Raw genomic sequence first — 15,716 nt, 5'->3', positions numbered from 1 at the left:
CAGGGGGAGAATGACGTCCCGGGATTTGCTTGAGAAGCATCTATGGATGCAAGCCAGCGTTCTGGTCGCTTTACTAGCCACAGCATCGCATTGCAGGCTCATGTTCATCTTGTGGTCAATGATGACCCCCAAGTCTCTTTCTTCCATAGTGCTAACCAACATAGCACTGCCGAGCCTATAAGGATGCTGCGGGTTTTTTTTCCCCCAAGGTGGAGAACCTTGCATTTATCGGCGTTGAACACCATCAGATTCTCATCCGCCCACTTGCTGAGCCTGTCCAGGTCAGCCTGGATCATCCGCCTGTCTTCTGGTGTGGATGCTTTGCCCCAAAGTTTGGTGTCATCGGCGAACTTGGCCAGTCCGCTTCTGACTCCAGTGTCCATATCATTAATGAAGATGTTGAACAGTATGGGTCCAAGGACAGAGCCCTGGGGGACCCCACTGGTCACAGGACACCACGATGAGTGACTTCCATCAATTACTACCCTCTGGGTCCGACCCCGGAACCAATTTTCCAGCCAGTGGATCGTGGGGGACCCAAGGCGACAATTGGCCAGTTTCTCCAAGAGACGATCATGGGACACCAGATCGAAGGCTTTTTTGAAGTCAAGATACATGACATCAATCTCATCTCCCTTGTCCAGGTGATAGGTCACCTGATCGTAGAAGGAAATGAGATTGGTCAAGCAAGACCTACCCACAACAAACCCGTGCTGGCTATCCCTTAAGATGTTGGCGTCGGCCAGTCCATTAAGGATGGCTTCCTTAATAAACTTTTCTGATTATAGAAAAGTATAGATTGTAGAGTCAGAAGGGACCACAATGGATCATCGTGTCTGACCCTCTGCCCCTGGCAGGAAAGAGGACTGAGGTCAGATGACCCCAGCCAGGTGACTATCTAGCCTCCTCTTGAAGATGTCCAAGCTAGGTGATAGCACCACCTCTTTTGGAAGACCATTCCAGACTCTGGCCACCCTTACTGTGAAAAATTTCTTCCTAATATCTAACCTAAATCCACTCTCAACTAGTTTATACCCGTTATTCTTAGTCACTCTCTGGGGCGCCTTAGTAAACAGTGCTTCCCCTATTCCCCATTGACCTCCCCTAATAAATTTATAGGCGGCCACAAGATCTCCCCTCAGCCATCTCTTGTGAAGGCTGGAGAGATTCAGCTCTTTCAACCTCCCCCCACAGGGTCTATCACGAAGGCCAGTAATCATGCGAGTGGCCCTCCTCTGGACCCTCTTGAGATTCCCCTTGAAGTGCGGCGCCCAAAACTGGACATAGTACTCCAACTGTGGCCTGACCAGTGCCGCTTAGAGGGGGAGCATCACCTTTTTTGTTCTATTAGTCATGCACTTGTTAATGCATAACAAGGTGTGATTGGCTTTGTTGATGGCCTCGTTACACTGCCGGCTCATGTTCATCTTGGAGTCAATTATGACTCCAAGATCCCTCTCTGCCTCCGAGCTGCTGAGAAGGACACTCCCCAACCTATAGGTGTGCTGGGGGTTCCTCCTTCCCAGGTGGAGTACCTTACATTTATCTTTATTAAATTGCATCCTGTTTCTCTCTGCCCATTGATCCAACCTGTCCAGGTCAGCCTGAATCTGCTCCCTGCCCTCCGGTGTACTAACTTTGCCCCATAATTTGGTATCATCAGCGAACTTGGAGAGAGTGCTCTCCACGCCCTCGTCCAAAATCACTGATGAAAATATTGAATAATATCAGTCTGAGGACCGAATCCTGCAGGACCCCACTGCTCACCTTCCTCCAGGCCAAGAAGGAACCATCCACCACCACTCTCTGGGTGCGGTCCCTAAGCCAGTTGGACACCTACACGGACAGGCGGGTGGCCACTCCACAGTCTGCTAGCTTCCCAATCAGGATAGGGTACGAAACTGTATTGAAGGCCTTCCTAAAGTACAGGAAGATGACATCAGCCTCGGCTCCCACGTCCAGGCAGCGTGTGACCTGGTCATAGAAGGCTACAAGGTTTGTCAGGCAGGATCTACCTGTGACAAACCCATGCTGGTTTCCCCTCAGCATCGTTTCCCCTGCTGGGCCTGCACAAATGTGTTCTTTGATTATGTTCTCTAGCATTTTCCCAGGAATAGAGGTAAGACTGACTGGTCTAAATTTACCCGGCTCATCTCTTCTCCCTTTCTTGAAAATGGGCACCACGTTGGCCCTTCTCCAGTCCTCAGGGACCTGGCCAGAGCATCAGGAGTGCTTGAACAGCTGTGCCAGCGGTTTGTTTGGAGACAGTCCTGATGGACCCCACTGAACTCTGTGGGTTCTCGGACCCCCTTTTGGGTCCCGCTCTAAAATGGATGTCTCAGGACACCCTCAGCTTTATGAGCTAGAGGCGTGGCTCCAAACCGCCCCAAGCCTCGCAGCTGGCATTCACACAGTGTCTTTCAGATGCCTTAGTTTCACTTGGCCTCTGGTCAGTGCTGGGCTCTCTGCAGTCCTGTCTCTTTCTCTTGGCACCCCTCGGTGCTGGGGTCCATGCATCCCAGATACTGCGCCCACACTGGCACTGGGGTCCGTGCACCCTGGATACTGTACCCACACTGGTGCTGGGGTCCCCACACTGTAGTGGGCCCCCAATGAGGCCTCCTCCTTCCCCAATAGTCTCAGCCCAATCCACCAGTTTTACAAACAGAAATCAAAATATGAGTCCCTGGGCTATAACATAATTCAAGCAGCTCAGGGTGTGCTCCGTCCCTTTAAAAGAATCACTGTTCCCCAGCACTATAGGCCTTGTAGGCCAGGGTATCTGGAGAGCTCCTGAAGTCCCTTAATCTTACCAGAAGCTGAATGGGCAGTCAGGCCTCTTCCCCCTAGCTTCCTCTAGGAGAGCTCCTTCCCCCTTGGCTGTTGGCAGAGAATTAACTCTCTAGTCCCAGCCCTGGGGTTTAAATGGGCCCAGGGCCCTGCCTCTTCCAGTCAGCTGACCAGGTTCAGGTGCAGGTGCAGGCTAATTTGCTTGTTAGCCTGTTGCCATGGTAACCTGTACCTGTGGGCTTCTGTCTGGCTCTTTGGGCTCTCTCCCCAGGCAATTTCTGCTCTTAGAGGAGCAGGCACCTTAGTGCCCTGCAACACAAGCCAATTGTTTTTTCAGAAGTATAAGGTTTCTGGTCATGTCTCTTCTGTGATGCTGTTCAACAGATTGGCCAAGCAATCTCCCCAGGTGTTATTAGCTAGTACATACATGCTTCTAGTCATCGCTAATTAAGAAAGGCTTATCTTAGAATCATAGAAAATTAGTGTTAGAAGGGACCTCAGGAGGCCATCTAATTCAACCCCTTGCACAAAGCAGGACTAGATCATCCAACTAGATCATTTCAGCCAGGGCTTTGTCAAGCCAGGCCTTAAAAACATCCAAGGATCTGGATTCCACAGCCTCTTTAGGTAACCTCATTCCAGTGCTTCACCACCCTCTGTCATAGTCATTATATCATGCTGGTGATGATTTACACAAAGGAACTGCCAACTAACTGGGAAGTACAAGTGACTGGAAAACAGAATTTCTGTTCCCTGGGAAATTCCAGTATTTTGAACTTTATTTTCATCCCAAACCAGCATAAACATTGAAAGTTTAATATTTCTTGTGGAAACTTCAAAAAATTAATGTAAAAACATCAAAATGTTTCATTTTGATACTGTCAATACTTGTCACATTAAATATTATGCAACAAAAACAGTTCCATCCAAATGTTTCTAAAGCTGAACTGAACAGTGAGTCAAGGGAATGCCAGACAAGCCAGAGAGGTGAAGGTTACAGTATTAAGGGCAGCGATAAATTTTAGGAAAGGGAAATACAATAAACTATTTCGATTCTGGATAGTTTTTGGAGATAATATTGGAAGTACTCAGTAATAGTAGCTATGGGATAAAAAAGAAGGAGCAAAGTTGAAAAATAGGTACTGATTATGTGAGCTTGTGGAACACAGGGAATGCTGAAACAGCTAGTGGCAATATAGAAGGAAGGGTGAGGGAAAGATTTGGAAGGAAAGATGAAAAGTTGACTTTACATAAGAGCAGGACCCCTAGTTGGAACACAAACTTAAGTTCTGTAAGGGATGGTGTTGTATCTCTACTTTCCCCTTGAATGCAGTCATTCTGGTCTACTTAAAATCCAATTTACTAATAAGAAGACTGTAAGTTTCTCACAACATGAAAAAAGTATCTGTAGAGTCTACAAGAGATTCTTTGAATGGAAAAAGCAGCTGATACCACCAGGAATATTCCTGCCTCAGAATTTTATAATTGCAACAATACAACAGAAATGGACCTTTTACTCTATACAATACGGTATGCTAGCAGAGAGCCTCTTAAAATACATGTGGAACAGATTCATCCATCAAACCTCCATTTTAATTTCTCTTTCTCCCTCTTTCCATTTTACTCGCATTATAGATAAAGATTTAGAAGTCATAATATCCATGGTCAAGGATAACAGATTCTGGTTGTGATCTCCTTGGCAGCAGCATCTTAAATCAGGGAGAAAAATCTCCCATAGCTCAACATGCTCCATTAATTTCCTCAGGTGGTAGTGTTATTATGGAGAAGCTGAAGATCAAACTATGACCACAATGTAAAATACTGGGTTTAGAGGGTGCTCCTGAGTTTATGGGATGTATGGATATATATGTATATTGGTTATTTTAAGCAAAAATATTTATTCTGTTAATGATTTGGGACCCTAATATTTAGTTATTGTAAATATTTAGATTATAGATCATACAATCACCATAATATACCTAGAAATTCAATTTCAATAAATCTTGTTGGGAAACAACCAATGTTACACAAATAAATCCTTAAAATAGGAGATTATGAAAAAGTCATAGTCATTTGTAATAAATGAATTCTCTCAGCAACAATTCTGACAAGTGCCAGCAACGTGAAAATGATAGAACAGCCTAAACTTACAGTTCTATGGCCTTGTTCCACATGATGACATATCCCGAAAGAATGAAGGACTCAATATTAACAATGTGCGTATTTCCCCTTTCTGTACCAACATAGAGCCATTTACTCTGGAAAGGTAGATGGCAGTAAGTAATCCTGCAAAGAAAAAAAAACATGCAATGTAAAGCTGTGCCAATGAACAGAATTTCAATAAGCTTTCAGTTGAAACAGCTGTGCTTTCTGTTTCCCAGGGTTCAGAACAGGCTGGGTGGTGGCTCAAAAATGTGGTCTTTCGCACACTTCTTATAGATCTGTGAAAAAGTGGCGATATCGCATGATGTGGACTCCTTTTTCCACAGGTAACCAAGTTCTTTATAACAAGGAAGCTAGGAAGTAAAGAGGAAGAACCAATCTACTTGTGTCTAGTAGGAGAAGGAAAGAAAAGTCCTCTTAATATAGTTATGTGCAGTCATGTATGGAAGGTAGTAGACAAAACAACCTTTTTGTGAATACATGGACCACACTATGAAACCATTTGATCTAGGCTTTCCGATTTGTGTCCTTTGTAAAAAGCTATTTTTTCAGTTCAGCAAACAGGAAATTAATGAAACATGAGCATGTTTAATGTTTTGTACAATGGAAATAACATAATGACTCACATAAAAAATGTTCACTTTATTAGCTCTTAATCAGTCTGGAGGGTATGCAGCTGGATAGAGCATTACCAAGTGCAGTCAAGCAGAGAGCTAATTTATACTCTCACTCCCGCATTTATACCACACTTTTACAGAATGAGGAAGTAGTGCTCTATTGCTTAGGAAGAATCTCATGATGGTCTCTCATGATAATATACAACAATTTTGACAAAGATGATGAATGAACAGAGTCAGTTCTTTTGACGTTATAGTATTTACATTAAATTTAAAGCTAAATCCACATGAGGCATGTAAACTGTTGCCAGTTCAAATCTAATTACATGTATGCTGCCTACACAGGCTGAAGCTTAATCTGATTCTACAGTGCATTCTATCACTCAAGAGGTCTGTCTTTATTAAAAGCGATTATTTTGCCTGGTATGCAATACTTTATTATTTCATTATATTTGGCATTCATTTGATTCCAGAAACAAATATTTCTTGCTTTGAGATACAAATTAGAGTTAACTGCTAAATAAATATTTTATCATGTCTTTTTTTCCTAAATAATGTGCAATATTTAACAATATGTGTATAACTAGTTCATACTTTCATGAAATAATAGACTTTGGGGGCTGATTTTATAATGAAGTGGCTGTAATCAAAGTAATCTGCCTGTTTCAAAGATGCTAAAGTTGCTTATGTCCTCTGGGGCTAAGAATATTTGAAACCTCCTAAACTGAAAGAATTGTTTCATTTTGAAACTAGTTTGCCTTATATCTCTAATTATTCTTTATGTGGTATCCTCAGCAAATTATATTCCTTTCTCTCCCTGCAGGCCCCACACAATACTTTTAATGGCTATGTACTTTTGAGGCTATCAAATCATATTATCAGAACATTTTATGCTGGATGCACTCAGGTGAGCTATTTTACTTTTGCCTTTTATATTGCTCCAGGTTCAAGGAAAATTGACTTGTGCATCCTTGAAATCCTCACTTAGGGTGCAATTCACCTTGATGTAGAAGGCTAGCAAAAAGTCTCTGCATTTTATACATCTTATTTTGATGAATAAATTGGAACACAGACATTTGACTTGACTCAGTATGCAATAAATTTAACTGTTAAAGGCCTAATGGTGTCAACAGCACACACTGAACTAACTTTATGAGATGCAAGTTTAGGCCTTTAGACATAGCTTTTTAATATCACAGAATCATAGAGAGGTAGGACTGGAAGGCACCGCCAGAAGTCATCTAGTCAAGCCCCCTACCAAAGGCAGGGTCATCCTTCTCCAAACCATCCTAGACAAATCCATTTTCTAACCCAGGGGTGTCAACTGGGGGTACTTGAGAAAGCCCGAGGGGGGTATGTGCAGGCGGGTGGGGGAAGCTCACACGTAACAACTAAATTAGTGATTCCCCAAGAGGCATGCTAGTGCTGTGAGAATGGTGGAAGCATGATGTGAAAAATGATACTTTATCTATATCATACATGGCCTGTGGAGTTCCCCACCAGTTCATAAAATTGGCAGCGGGCAAGTGGTGGCAATTAATACTGCAATTAGTAGTGCCACTGTTCTCCCACCACCAAATTTCCAAGCTCCATGCTGCTAGATTGGACTGCAGCCACACTGCTGGTTTCTCTCTCCCTCTCTCTGTCACACACATATACACACACACACACACACACACACACACACACACACACACACACACACACCCCCACCTTTTCAGGAGTAAGAGTGAACTGTGCTGTGTGCCAACAATTTTAGTCCAGAAAAAAGTATGGCCCAGGTATCAAAAGTTTGGGACACACTGGACTAAATCATGTGGCCTTATATTTTGAACATATCAACTGAAGGAAAAAAAAAGTAGAACACTCTCTCTTTCAGATAATTAAAGCTCTTCTGGCTAAAATAAATAATATCTAGAATGAATAGAGAAAAGGCTGTCACTGGGTAAACCACAGTCCCATGTCCTCATCAGTATATATCAGAGATGTCAAACTCATCTGACTCCACGGACCAGATGAGCGGCATGAGGCCACTCCACAGAGGAGATCAGGCCCACTGGCACCCCCTTCTACCCCCATGTCTAATCCAGCACAGGTGGCACTCATGGGCCTGTCCAGGACACTGGCTCAAACCAGTGCTGCTTGGGACCTGGCCCAAGCCAAGAACCGTGGACAGCACATGTCCCAAGCATTGCTCATGGGGATGGCCCAGCACAGCAAAAGGAGCAGCACCAAAGGCTGGATTATCAGGCTCCACAGGTCAGATCCAGTTCGTGGGCCATATGTTTGACACAGCTGGCATATATAATCTCTATGTATGGTAGCCTTATTTAAAATCTACAAGCACTTGTAGAGTAACATTAACTTGGGTAGTAACATCAATAAGGTATGGTTACATTATTTATTAATTATGATTGCACTGATAGGCCTCTACACAAAAAGCCAAGTGCTTTCAATATGCTAAAAAACTGCACTATTTAGTATAATACCATTTTCTAAACTTCATTATTTTTCAATTATATACATTTAATAAAGACTGATTTATGATCTTAGAATCAAAGTTCTGAGCTCGAGTTCAATGCTTAAGTTTTTCAAATAAATTTCAGGTTCATAATGAAAAACTTTCATTTCAGCAGAGTACAGTAGTTCAAAGAGAGTGCATTCTTATATACTGTGCGTTAGCTTGGACAAGAAATCCATTTTTTCCATTATTCATATAAACCCCAATCAAATGAAGATGTATTTTGATGCCTACACAAGCAATCAAAAGCAGTGAGGCAGAAAAAAGCAATGCCTATGATAAAGAAAATCAGATCATTATGGTTCATGAAATGGGAAGCACTCCTGCCTATAACAACCTGCTTCATTAAGCTAGATGATGGAGCTGACAAAAGACTTCAACCTAGGAGATGCTGAGAATCTGCTGAAAACTGGCAAATTCTACTGAAGTCCATGGGAACTGTAGGTATTTAACAGATGCTTCACAATCCAGAATTAGGCCCAAAGGTTGCAAAGCAGCTGAAATGGTCTTTCAGACTTACAGGATATGATGCAGACAGTGGAAAACGCATGGATTGAATGTGGTATCTTGAAAAGAATTTCTATGTCTCCAAAATAGATCCTAATTTAATAATAGACTTTCAAAGCATCCAACATTGAACAGGACATTAAAATGGAACATAACCAAGACATACCAAATAAAATACTAGCATCTAACTTCATTATGGTTTAGCCTGTCTGTTTCTACACAGAAGGCTTGATTATCCTCTTACATTGGATTATATTTGCTATGTTAGTGTAAGCACCAACTCCAGTGGAGTTCCTCCTAATTTACAATAGTGTAAAGGATAGAATCTGGCCCAGAGTATGCAGTCTTGTCTAACATGCTTTCAAAAGAGCTCTGACTTCTTTCCTAAGGCCATTTTGATCCTTTCCCCTGCCCAATCTGCTGCTCAGCTTTCCACTCCTTTCCCTGAGCTCCCTCCCTAATCCCATGTTCTGCTTTCTGCTCCCTGTCCTATTTGCCACTGTGATGTCTGCTCCATCCCCGATCTGCTTTGTGCCACAAGAAGAAGCTACCTGTGCCACATGTGAAATACATGCCACAAGTTGGACACCCCTGACATTAGTCTCAGGCTACATACAAATGTTTAGTTTCTACCAGGCAATTTGCCTACTGTTCATCTAGTAGAAACCAGAAGTATACAGCCAGACATTCAGGCTCTCTCTCCCAGACCAAAAATGGCCACTCCAAGAGAAAAATATCCCTGCAACAGACATGAATAACTTGTTCCTGAAAGAGTTTTTCCTGGGAGACTTGAGGTATCTGTATACTTTATCCCATTTCACACCTCCTGGGGACAAGAAATACAAACCCAGGATTTTTGTATATATTTGTAGCCTGCACTTTATAATTTGCCTACTGCTATTAAGCATAGTGCTTGCCAAAGGATTCCCTGAACCCAAGATCATGTCTAGACTAGGAAAATTAATTGTGTGTTACATGTTCTAATGTTTCTGGGATTGACTCTAGGCTTGCAGAGCACTAGTACATGCCCCAAACTAAGGAGCTCCAAGAAAAGGTTAAAGAGGAATACAAAGTCTGAGAAACCTGTGCTTGGTATTATTTTCAAACAGACCCTTGTCAATCTCCTACATACTCAGGGGTAGGTAAAATGACCTAGCACTTTGTGGTAAATATAAATTATTGATGTATGCATAGAAAATCATTTCAATAAATACCCAGACCTGCGTACTCAGTGATGAGTGGTACAAAAACTGGCAAGTTTCAGAAAAAGATTGGGAGTAGAGTGAACTGACAAGATAGTAGAAAAGCTACTTGATAGAATAATAGGACAGAAAGTGAGTGAAAGCTCAAATATACAAAGCCATGAAATTGATACCAAAATTACAAAAAAGAAACTGCAACATAATTCTGGGCAAGATTTCAAAACCTCCTCTGACGGTATTTCACAGACATTTGGGCTGGAAGGGATCCCAGAGGATCATCGAGTCCAGCCCCCTGCCCCAGGGGCAGGAAGTCAGCAGAGATCATAGGATCCCAGCAAGATAAGCATCCAAATGTGTCTTGAAGGTATTCGAAGTGGGTGTTTGAACCGCCTCTGGCGGCAGTCTATTTCAAACTTTGGGGGCTCAGACAGTGAAGAAGTTCTTTTTTATGTCCAGCCTGAATCGGTCGTGGTGGAGTTTGTGACCGTTCGATCTTGTTATCCCTTGAGGCGCTCTGGTGAACAGATGTTCCCTCAGATCCTGGTGAGCACCCCTGATAAACTTATAGGTGGCCACCAGATCACCCCTGAGCCTGTGCTTTTCCAGGCTGAAGAGTCCCATGGCTCTCAGCCTCTCATCATAAGGTCTGTTTTCCTGACGTCTGATCATGCACGTGGCTCTCCTCTGCACCCTCTCAGGCTTCTCCACATCCCTTATGAATTGTTGAGCCCAAAACTTGATGCAGTACTCCATCTGCGGCCTCACCAAGGCTGAGTACAATGGGAGAATGACGTCCCGGGATTTGCTTGAGAAGCATCTATGGGTGCAAGCCAGCATTTTGCTCGCTTTATTAGCCGCAGCGTCACACTGAAGGCTCATGTTCATCTTGTGGTCAATCATGACCCCCAAGTCCCTTTCATCTGTAGTGCTAACCAGCATAGAACTACCAAGCCTATAAGTATGCTGCAGGTTTTTCCTCCCAAGGTGGAGAACCTTCCATTTTTTGGCATTAAACACCATCAGGTTCTCATCTGCCCATTTCCTGAGCCTGTCAAGGTCAGCCTGGATCACCCTCCTGTCCTCAGGTGTGGATGCTTTACCCCAGAGTTTGGTGTCTTCGAAAACTTGGCCAGTCTGCTTCTGACATCAATGTCCACATCACTGATGAAGATGTTAAATAGTATAGGCTCTAGGACAGAACCTTGAGGGACCCCACTGGTCACAGCGCACCAAGACAATTGGCTCCCATTGACCACCACCCTCTGGGTCCTACTGCGGAGCCAATTCCCCAGCCAGCAGATCGTGGTGAGGTCAAGGCCACAGTTAGCCAGTTTAGCCAAGAGGTGATCATGGGATACCAGATCAAAGGCTTTTTTAAAGTCAAGATATACAACATCGATCTCTTCCCCCTTGTCCAGGTGATAAGTCACCTGGTCATAAAAGGAAATGAGATTGGTCAAGCAAGTCCTACCCGCAACAAACCCATGTTGGGTATCCCTCAGGATATTGCCTTCAGCTAGTCTGTTAAGGATGGCCTCTTTGATAATCTTTTCCAAGACCTTGCCCAGGATAGAGGTCAGGCTGATGGGCCTGTAGTTTGCCAGATCTACTTTCCTCCCTTTCTTGAAGATAGGCATGACATTAGCCCTCTTCCAGTCATCGGGCACTTCACCAGAGCGCCAAGAGCTCTCAAAATCCATGCCAGGGGCTGAGCTATGATGCTCGCCAGATCCCTGAGTACCCTTGGGTGTAACCCATCAGAGCCGGCTGACTTGAAGGTATCCAGCCTGTCAAGGTGTTCCTTCATGAGGTCAGCTTCAATGGAAGGCAAGGAATCTCCCTCAACTGGGCCTCCCTGACCCATAGTGGTCAAGGCCGTCCCATGGGACTGGTGAAACGCAAAATACCCACTTAGCAAGTTCGCTTTTTCCTGGGCGTCGGTTGTCAGTTGTCCCATCTGGTTTAGCAGGGGTCCAATGTTGCCCTTGCTTTTCCTCCGGCTCCCCACATATCTAAAAAAGGACTTTTTATTTTCCATGATATAGGAAAAGGCCCCAAAAATGGCCAGTATAAAGCAGAGGTGCTTAGCATTAAATTGTAACACCTAATTGGTATGGGAGACAAGGGCTTAGCTGAACCTCTTTTTGTCTAGTCTCACTGCTGTGGTGCTCATTCCCTCTGACTTGCACTGTGTGCTAAGACAGGAAAATCTTTTTCTTCCGAGGGAGGACCAACCATTTTTTCCCAATTTATGGGGAAAATGACCATAGGTGTTGTTTGTTCATTTTAACCAGAGCAAATCTGGGTGTCCCTAGTAAAAGAAGTTACTTTCAGTAACTGGAGTTCTTTGAGAAGTGTTGTCCATGTGCACATCCTCACAGTGGTTGCACACGTGCCTCAAACACCTGATCAGAGAATTTTTGCCTTAGCAGTACATATAGGCCAAACCCTTCTCACACTCTGGCAAGAGGATAAAGGGCACAGCACTCTTCTGGCTCCTGAGTTTCCTTTCAACTGCAGAGTCATATATTGCATGTGACTGAGGAAGAGTGGAAAGAGAGCAGGATGTAGAGCATGTCTAAAAGGACAACACATCTTGAAGAACACCTATTGGTAAATAACATCAATAATATGCTTGGATATATGGAAACTATGCTTGGCAAAGCAAGCCAGCTAATTTTCTCTTCTTAACTGTAAACTAGATGAAGAATATGACTTCTTCTTCAAGGTCTGGTCAGCACGACAACATGATCACATCAGTAAGCATGCCTGAGCAGGGTACACTTGTATTCCTGGGTGTTCAGGCTCACTGCTGACCACCTGGGGTTATCCTAAGTGACTGCTCTCAAATACGTCAAAGAATGAGGCCCCAGAAATGACCAGAGTGCAGCCCCAGTATTGTCTCACTGGCATATATCTGGGTTTGGAGTTTTGAAAACAGGTAGCAGTGGGCAAGATATACTTAACAGTGTCCTAGCTAGGTATGCAACAGCTGTGATGTAAATGTATCCTAGAATAACAGTGTATATGGCGGTGGTTCTCAGCCTGCAGCCCACGGGCTGTATGTGGCTCAATCAGAACACTACTGTGGCCCATGTGACATCCTGTTAAAACATTTATTAATGGGTACACAGGAAGTACCTTGTGTGGGTATAGCCCACAACACATTCAGGCTAGGGACAGACATTCAAAAAGCCTGAGCCTGAATTGATTCAATCTTTGCACGTTAGTCTAACCTGACTAGGCTGAACTGATTTGAAACTGGACAGACATTCTCTCTGGACTGAGAAAATGCAGGCACACGCATTACATATTTCAGCTGTTCATATCAATATTTAAAAGAGAGAGAGAGATCTTTAAAAACAGGCAAGTAAGGGCAGGTATCACACACAAGATCTTCACATCAAAAGAATTGGTCAAAACAATTCAGATTAACTGAATTTTAAAAAAATCACTGGTATCTACTCTTATATAGTTAAAGAGTCATTTGGGAACAGAAAGGAACAAGTTAAGATTAAATAATAAAGCAAGCATGCCAAATTTGGAATGTAATACACATTAAGAAAGTATTTTACAGTTTGATTTGTAAATTGATAGGTGCAGGAATATAACTTTGTATTTCTTAAAACAAATTGTGGTAAAAACTAGAGATATACGATTTGGAGTTGCTAGTGCACATGGCAAACTCTGAAAGAACAGAAGAGCATGCTCTAGAAACTACATTTTACATTCTGTGTTTGAGTAATAATTGTGCAATTTAATTCTTATTTAAACTGTGAAAAATTCTTTGTGTTTTATTTGATTAGTGTGATATTTTCCTTGAATGCTGTGAGTGAACATTGATTTTTGATTAAAGGTAATTATTGTTGTTTCTTTTTGTATATTTTGAATGTTTATATCTGAAACAGTAAGATAATTTAAACAGAACTGTATACAGGTTACTGCAACACAATTCCCACCAGTGAGAGCATAACAAAAGACCTACAGGGCAGGAGAGTCCAAAAGAAACAGCTGGAACAGTAAAGCCCTTGGCACACATTAACACCTAATTTGTGCCAGAATCATAATCTCACCATAAATAGCAACTGACTACATGTTCATAGAATTTATGGTGCCATAAAATCACAAACCACGAAGGTATTACCCCAAAAATGAGTAATGTCTTTGTGGCTGGTTTGCATGGTGCCATAACTTGAACGTATGGCACACCATGCAGGGACCACCCTAGGACTTTAAGCCCTAGAATGGTCCCAACCAGCTGATGTTGATCATTGGCTGACAGTGATGGACCCAGGGCCTAAGCACCAAGGCAGTCCCTGCAAATTGACAGCAGATTGGGGCAGTTCCAAGGCTTGAACCCTGGGGCCATCCTGATCAGCTGATGACAACTGCCCTGGGGCTCAAACCCTGGGGAATTCCCTGACAGCTGACTGCAGACTGGAGTGACTCCAGGACTGAAGCCCATGAGCCAGATCTGCCAATAATCAACTGATTATCAGCTGGCTCCGGGCACCACAGGGGGCTTAAATGGCCCCATGGGTCCCCAGAGCCAGCCAATGATAAGCTGATTGTCAGGCACGTGACCTGATAGTGCAGAGTGACTCCGGGTCTCCTTGCACCAGCAATATGATGCAATTGGGATCGGATTCCTGATTCCACAATTGGTGCAGTTGTTGAGACTGGGGATCAGATCCCATCACATCTTTAACTGAACTTCTGTGAAGGGCCTCAGACACAGAAGTAGTATTAAAGGCTGTGATGGTCTAAAGACATTTTCCTGATCTTAAACATCACTCAAAATTTTCCTATTCACGATTATGTACCCTGTTCAAAATAATCTTTCTGTTTAGTGCTTTTAAGTGACTGCCTTCTCAGTCTAAATTTATGCATGACTGCTGACATTAATGTCAGGGTTATAACTGAGTGAAGAATTTTTAATGATTTTGTGAATGTCATGCTATTATTCTATCATGAATGGTTTGTAAATAGAAAGTTACTTTCAATGATCCACGTAATATTTATAAGTATTCAATTAATCATCTGTATAAACAAAGTTTAGCTTAGGAAATATCCTTGCAGATATTTACTATATATAACAGTAGCCATCTAAGCCATATGCTATTGATTTTATTCCCTGACTTACTGACCTGAACTTACAAGCAGCAGGAGGCTTTTTCTTTTTGAGAGAGACAAAATCTTAAGCTTGGAAGGGACCTCAAGACTCATCTAGTCTAGCCTTCTATATAACCACTGGATGTACTATTCCTAAACCATCTCAGACCCTGTGAAACCCCATCTGAAACCTCCTGCCAATCTGATAGCAATCCAGTTGTTGTTAGTCTTTGCTTGCAGTTGTTTAGTCAATTATATGCTCTAGTGTTACAAATGAATTAACAGTAATTCTATCCATCCCACATTTTTCTAGCTTGCGCATAATGTCATGTGGAACTGTATCAGGTTATTCTGTCAAAGAAGGATATTAAGTTGGTTTGTCCTGATTTGTTTTTAACATATCCATGGTGGCTGCTAGTGATCACCCTTTTCTCTCCCAAGTGTTTACACCCGATTGTTTTATGGTTTGTTCCAGTAATTTTGAAGATACTGAAAGTTGGAGCTTTGATACCTAGACGTTACATACCTGAGTTGTAAAATAATATCTGTATCTACATTTGTATGGAAATGTCTAAAACACCCACCAGAAAAAGTCTAGCATAGTTTTCAAATACCATTTTTATATCAATCTTGTATATAAAGCAAAAGATAGCATGCAAGATGTACAGTAAAAGAAAATTCTAATTTCAGAATTATATTTGCAACCCAAATGTAGCCTAGACAGCACACAATGCCTTTTTAATATTCATGGAAGGAAGTATATAATTAAAAAATATATATTGTATTTCTCTACTATTTGGGAAA

General features: G+C 42.6%; 1 protein-coding gene across 4 annotated transcripts in view; it reads right to left on the bottom strand.

Annotated features, from left to right (window-relative positions):
- STXBP5L (syntaxin binding protein 5L) overlaps positions 1-15,716 on the bottom strand; it is a 390,570-nt gene that overhangs the window by 215,913 nt on the left and 158,941 nt on the right. For all 4 annotated transcript variants that reach the window (XM_059720506.1, XM_006263508.4, XM_059720507.1 and 1 more), the window contains exon 5: positions 4,942-5,076. In XM_059720506.1, the coding sequence (XP_059576489.1) occupies positions 4,942-5,076 (135 nt within the window). The remainder of the gene's footprint in view (positions 1-4,941; positions 5,077-15,716) is intronic.

The sequence above is a fragment of the Alligator mississippiensis genome, chromosome 1 (assembly GCF_030867095.1).
Source record: "Alligator mississippiensis isolate rAllMis1 chromosome 1, rAllMis1, whole genome shotgun sequence".
Lineage (NCBI taxonomy): Eukaryota > Metazoa > Chordata > Crocodylia > Alligatoridae > Alligator > Alligator mississippiensis.
This window is presented reverse-complemented; position numbering and strand designations above follow the sequence as displayed.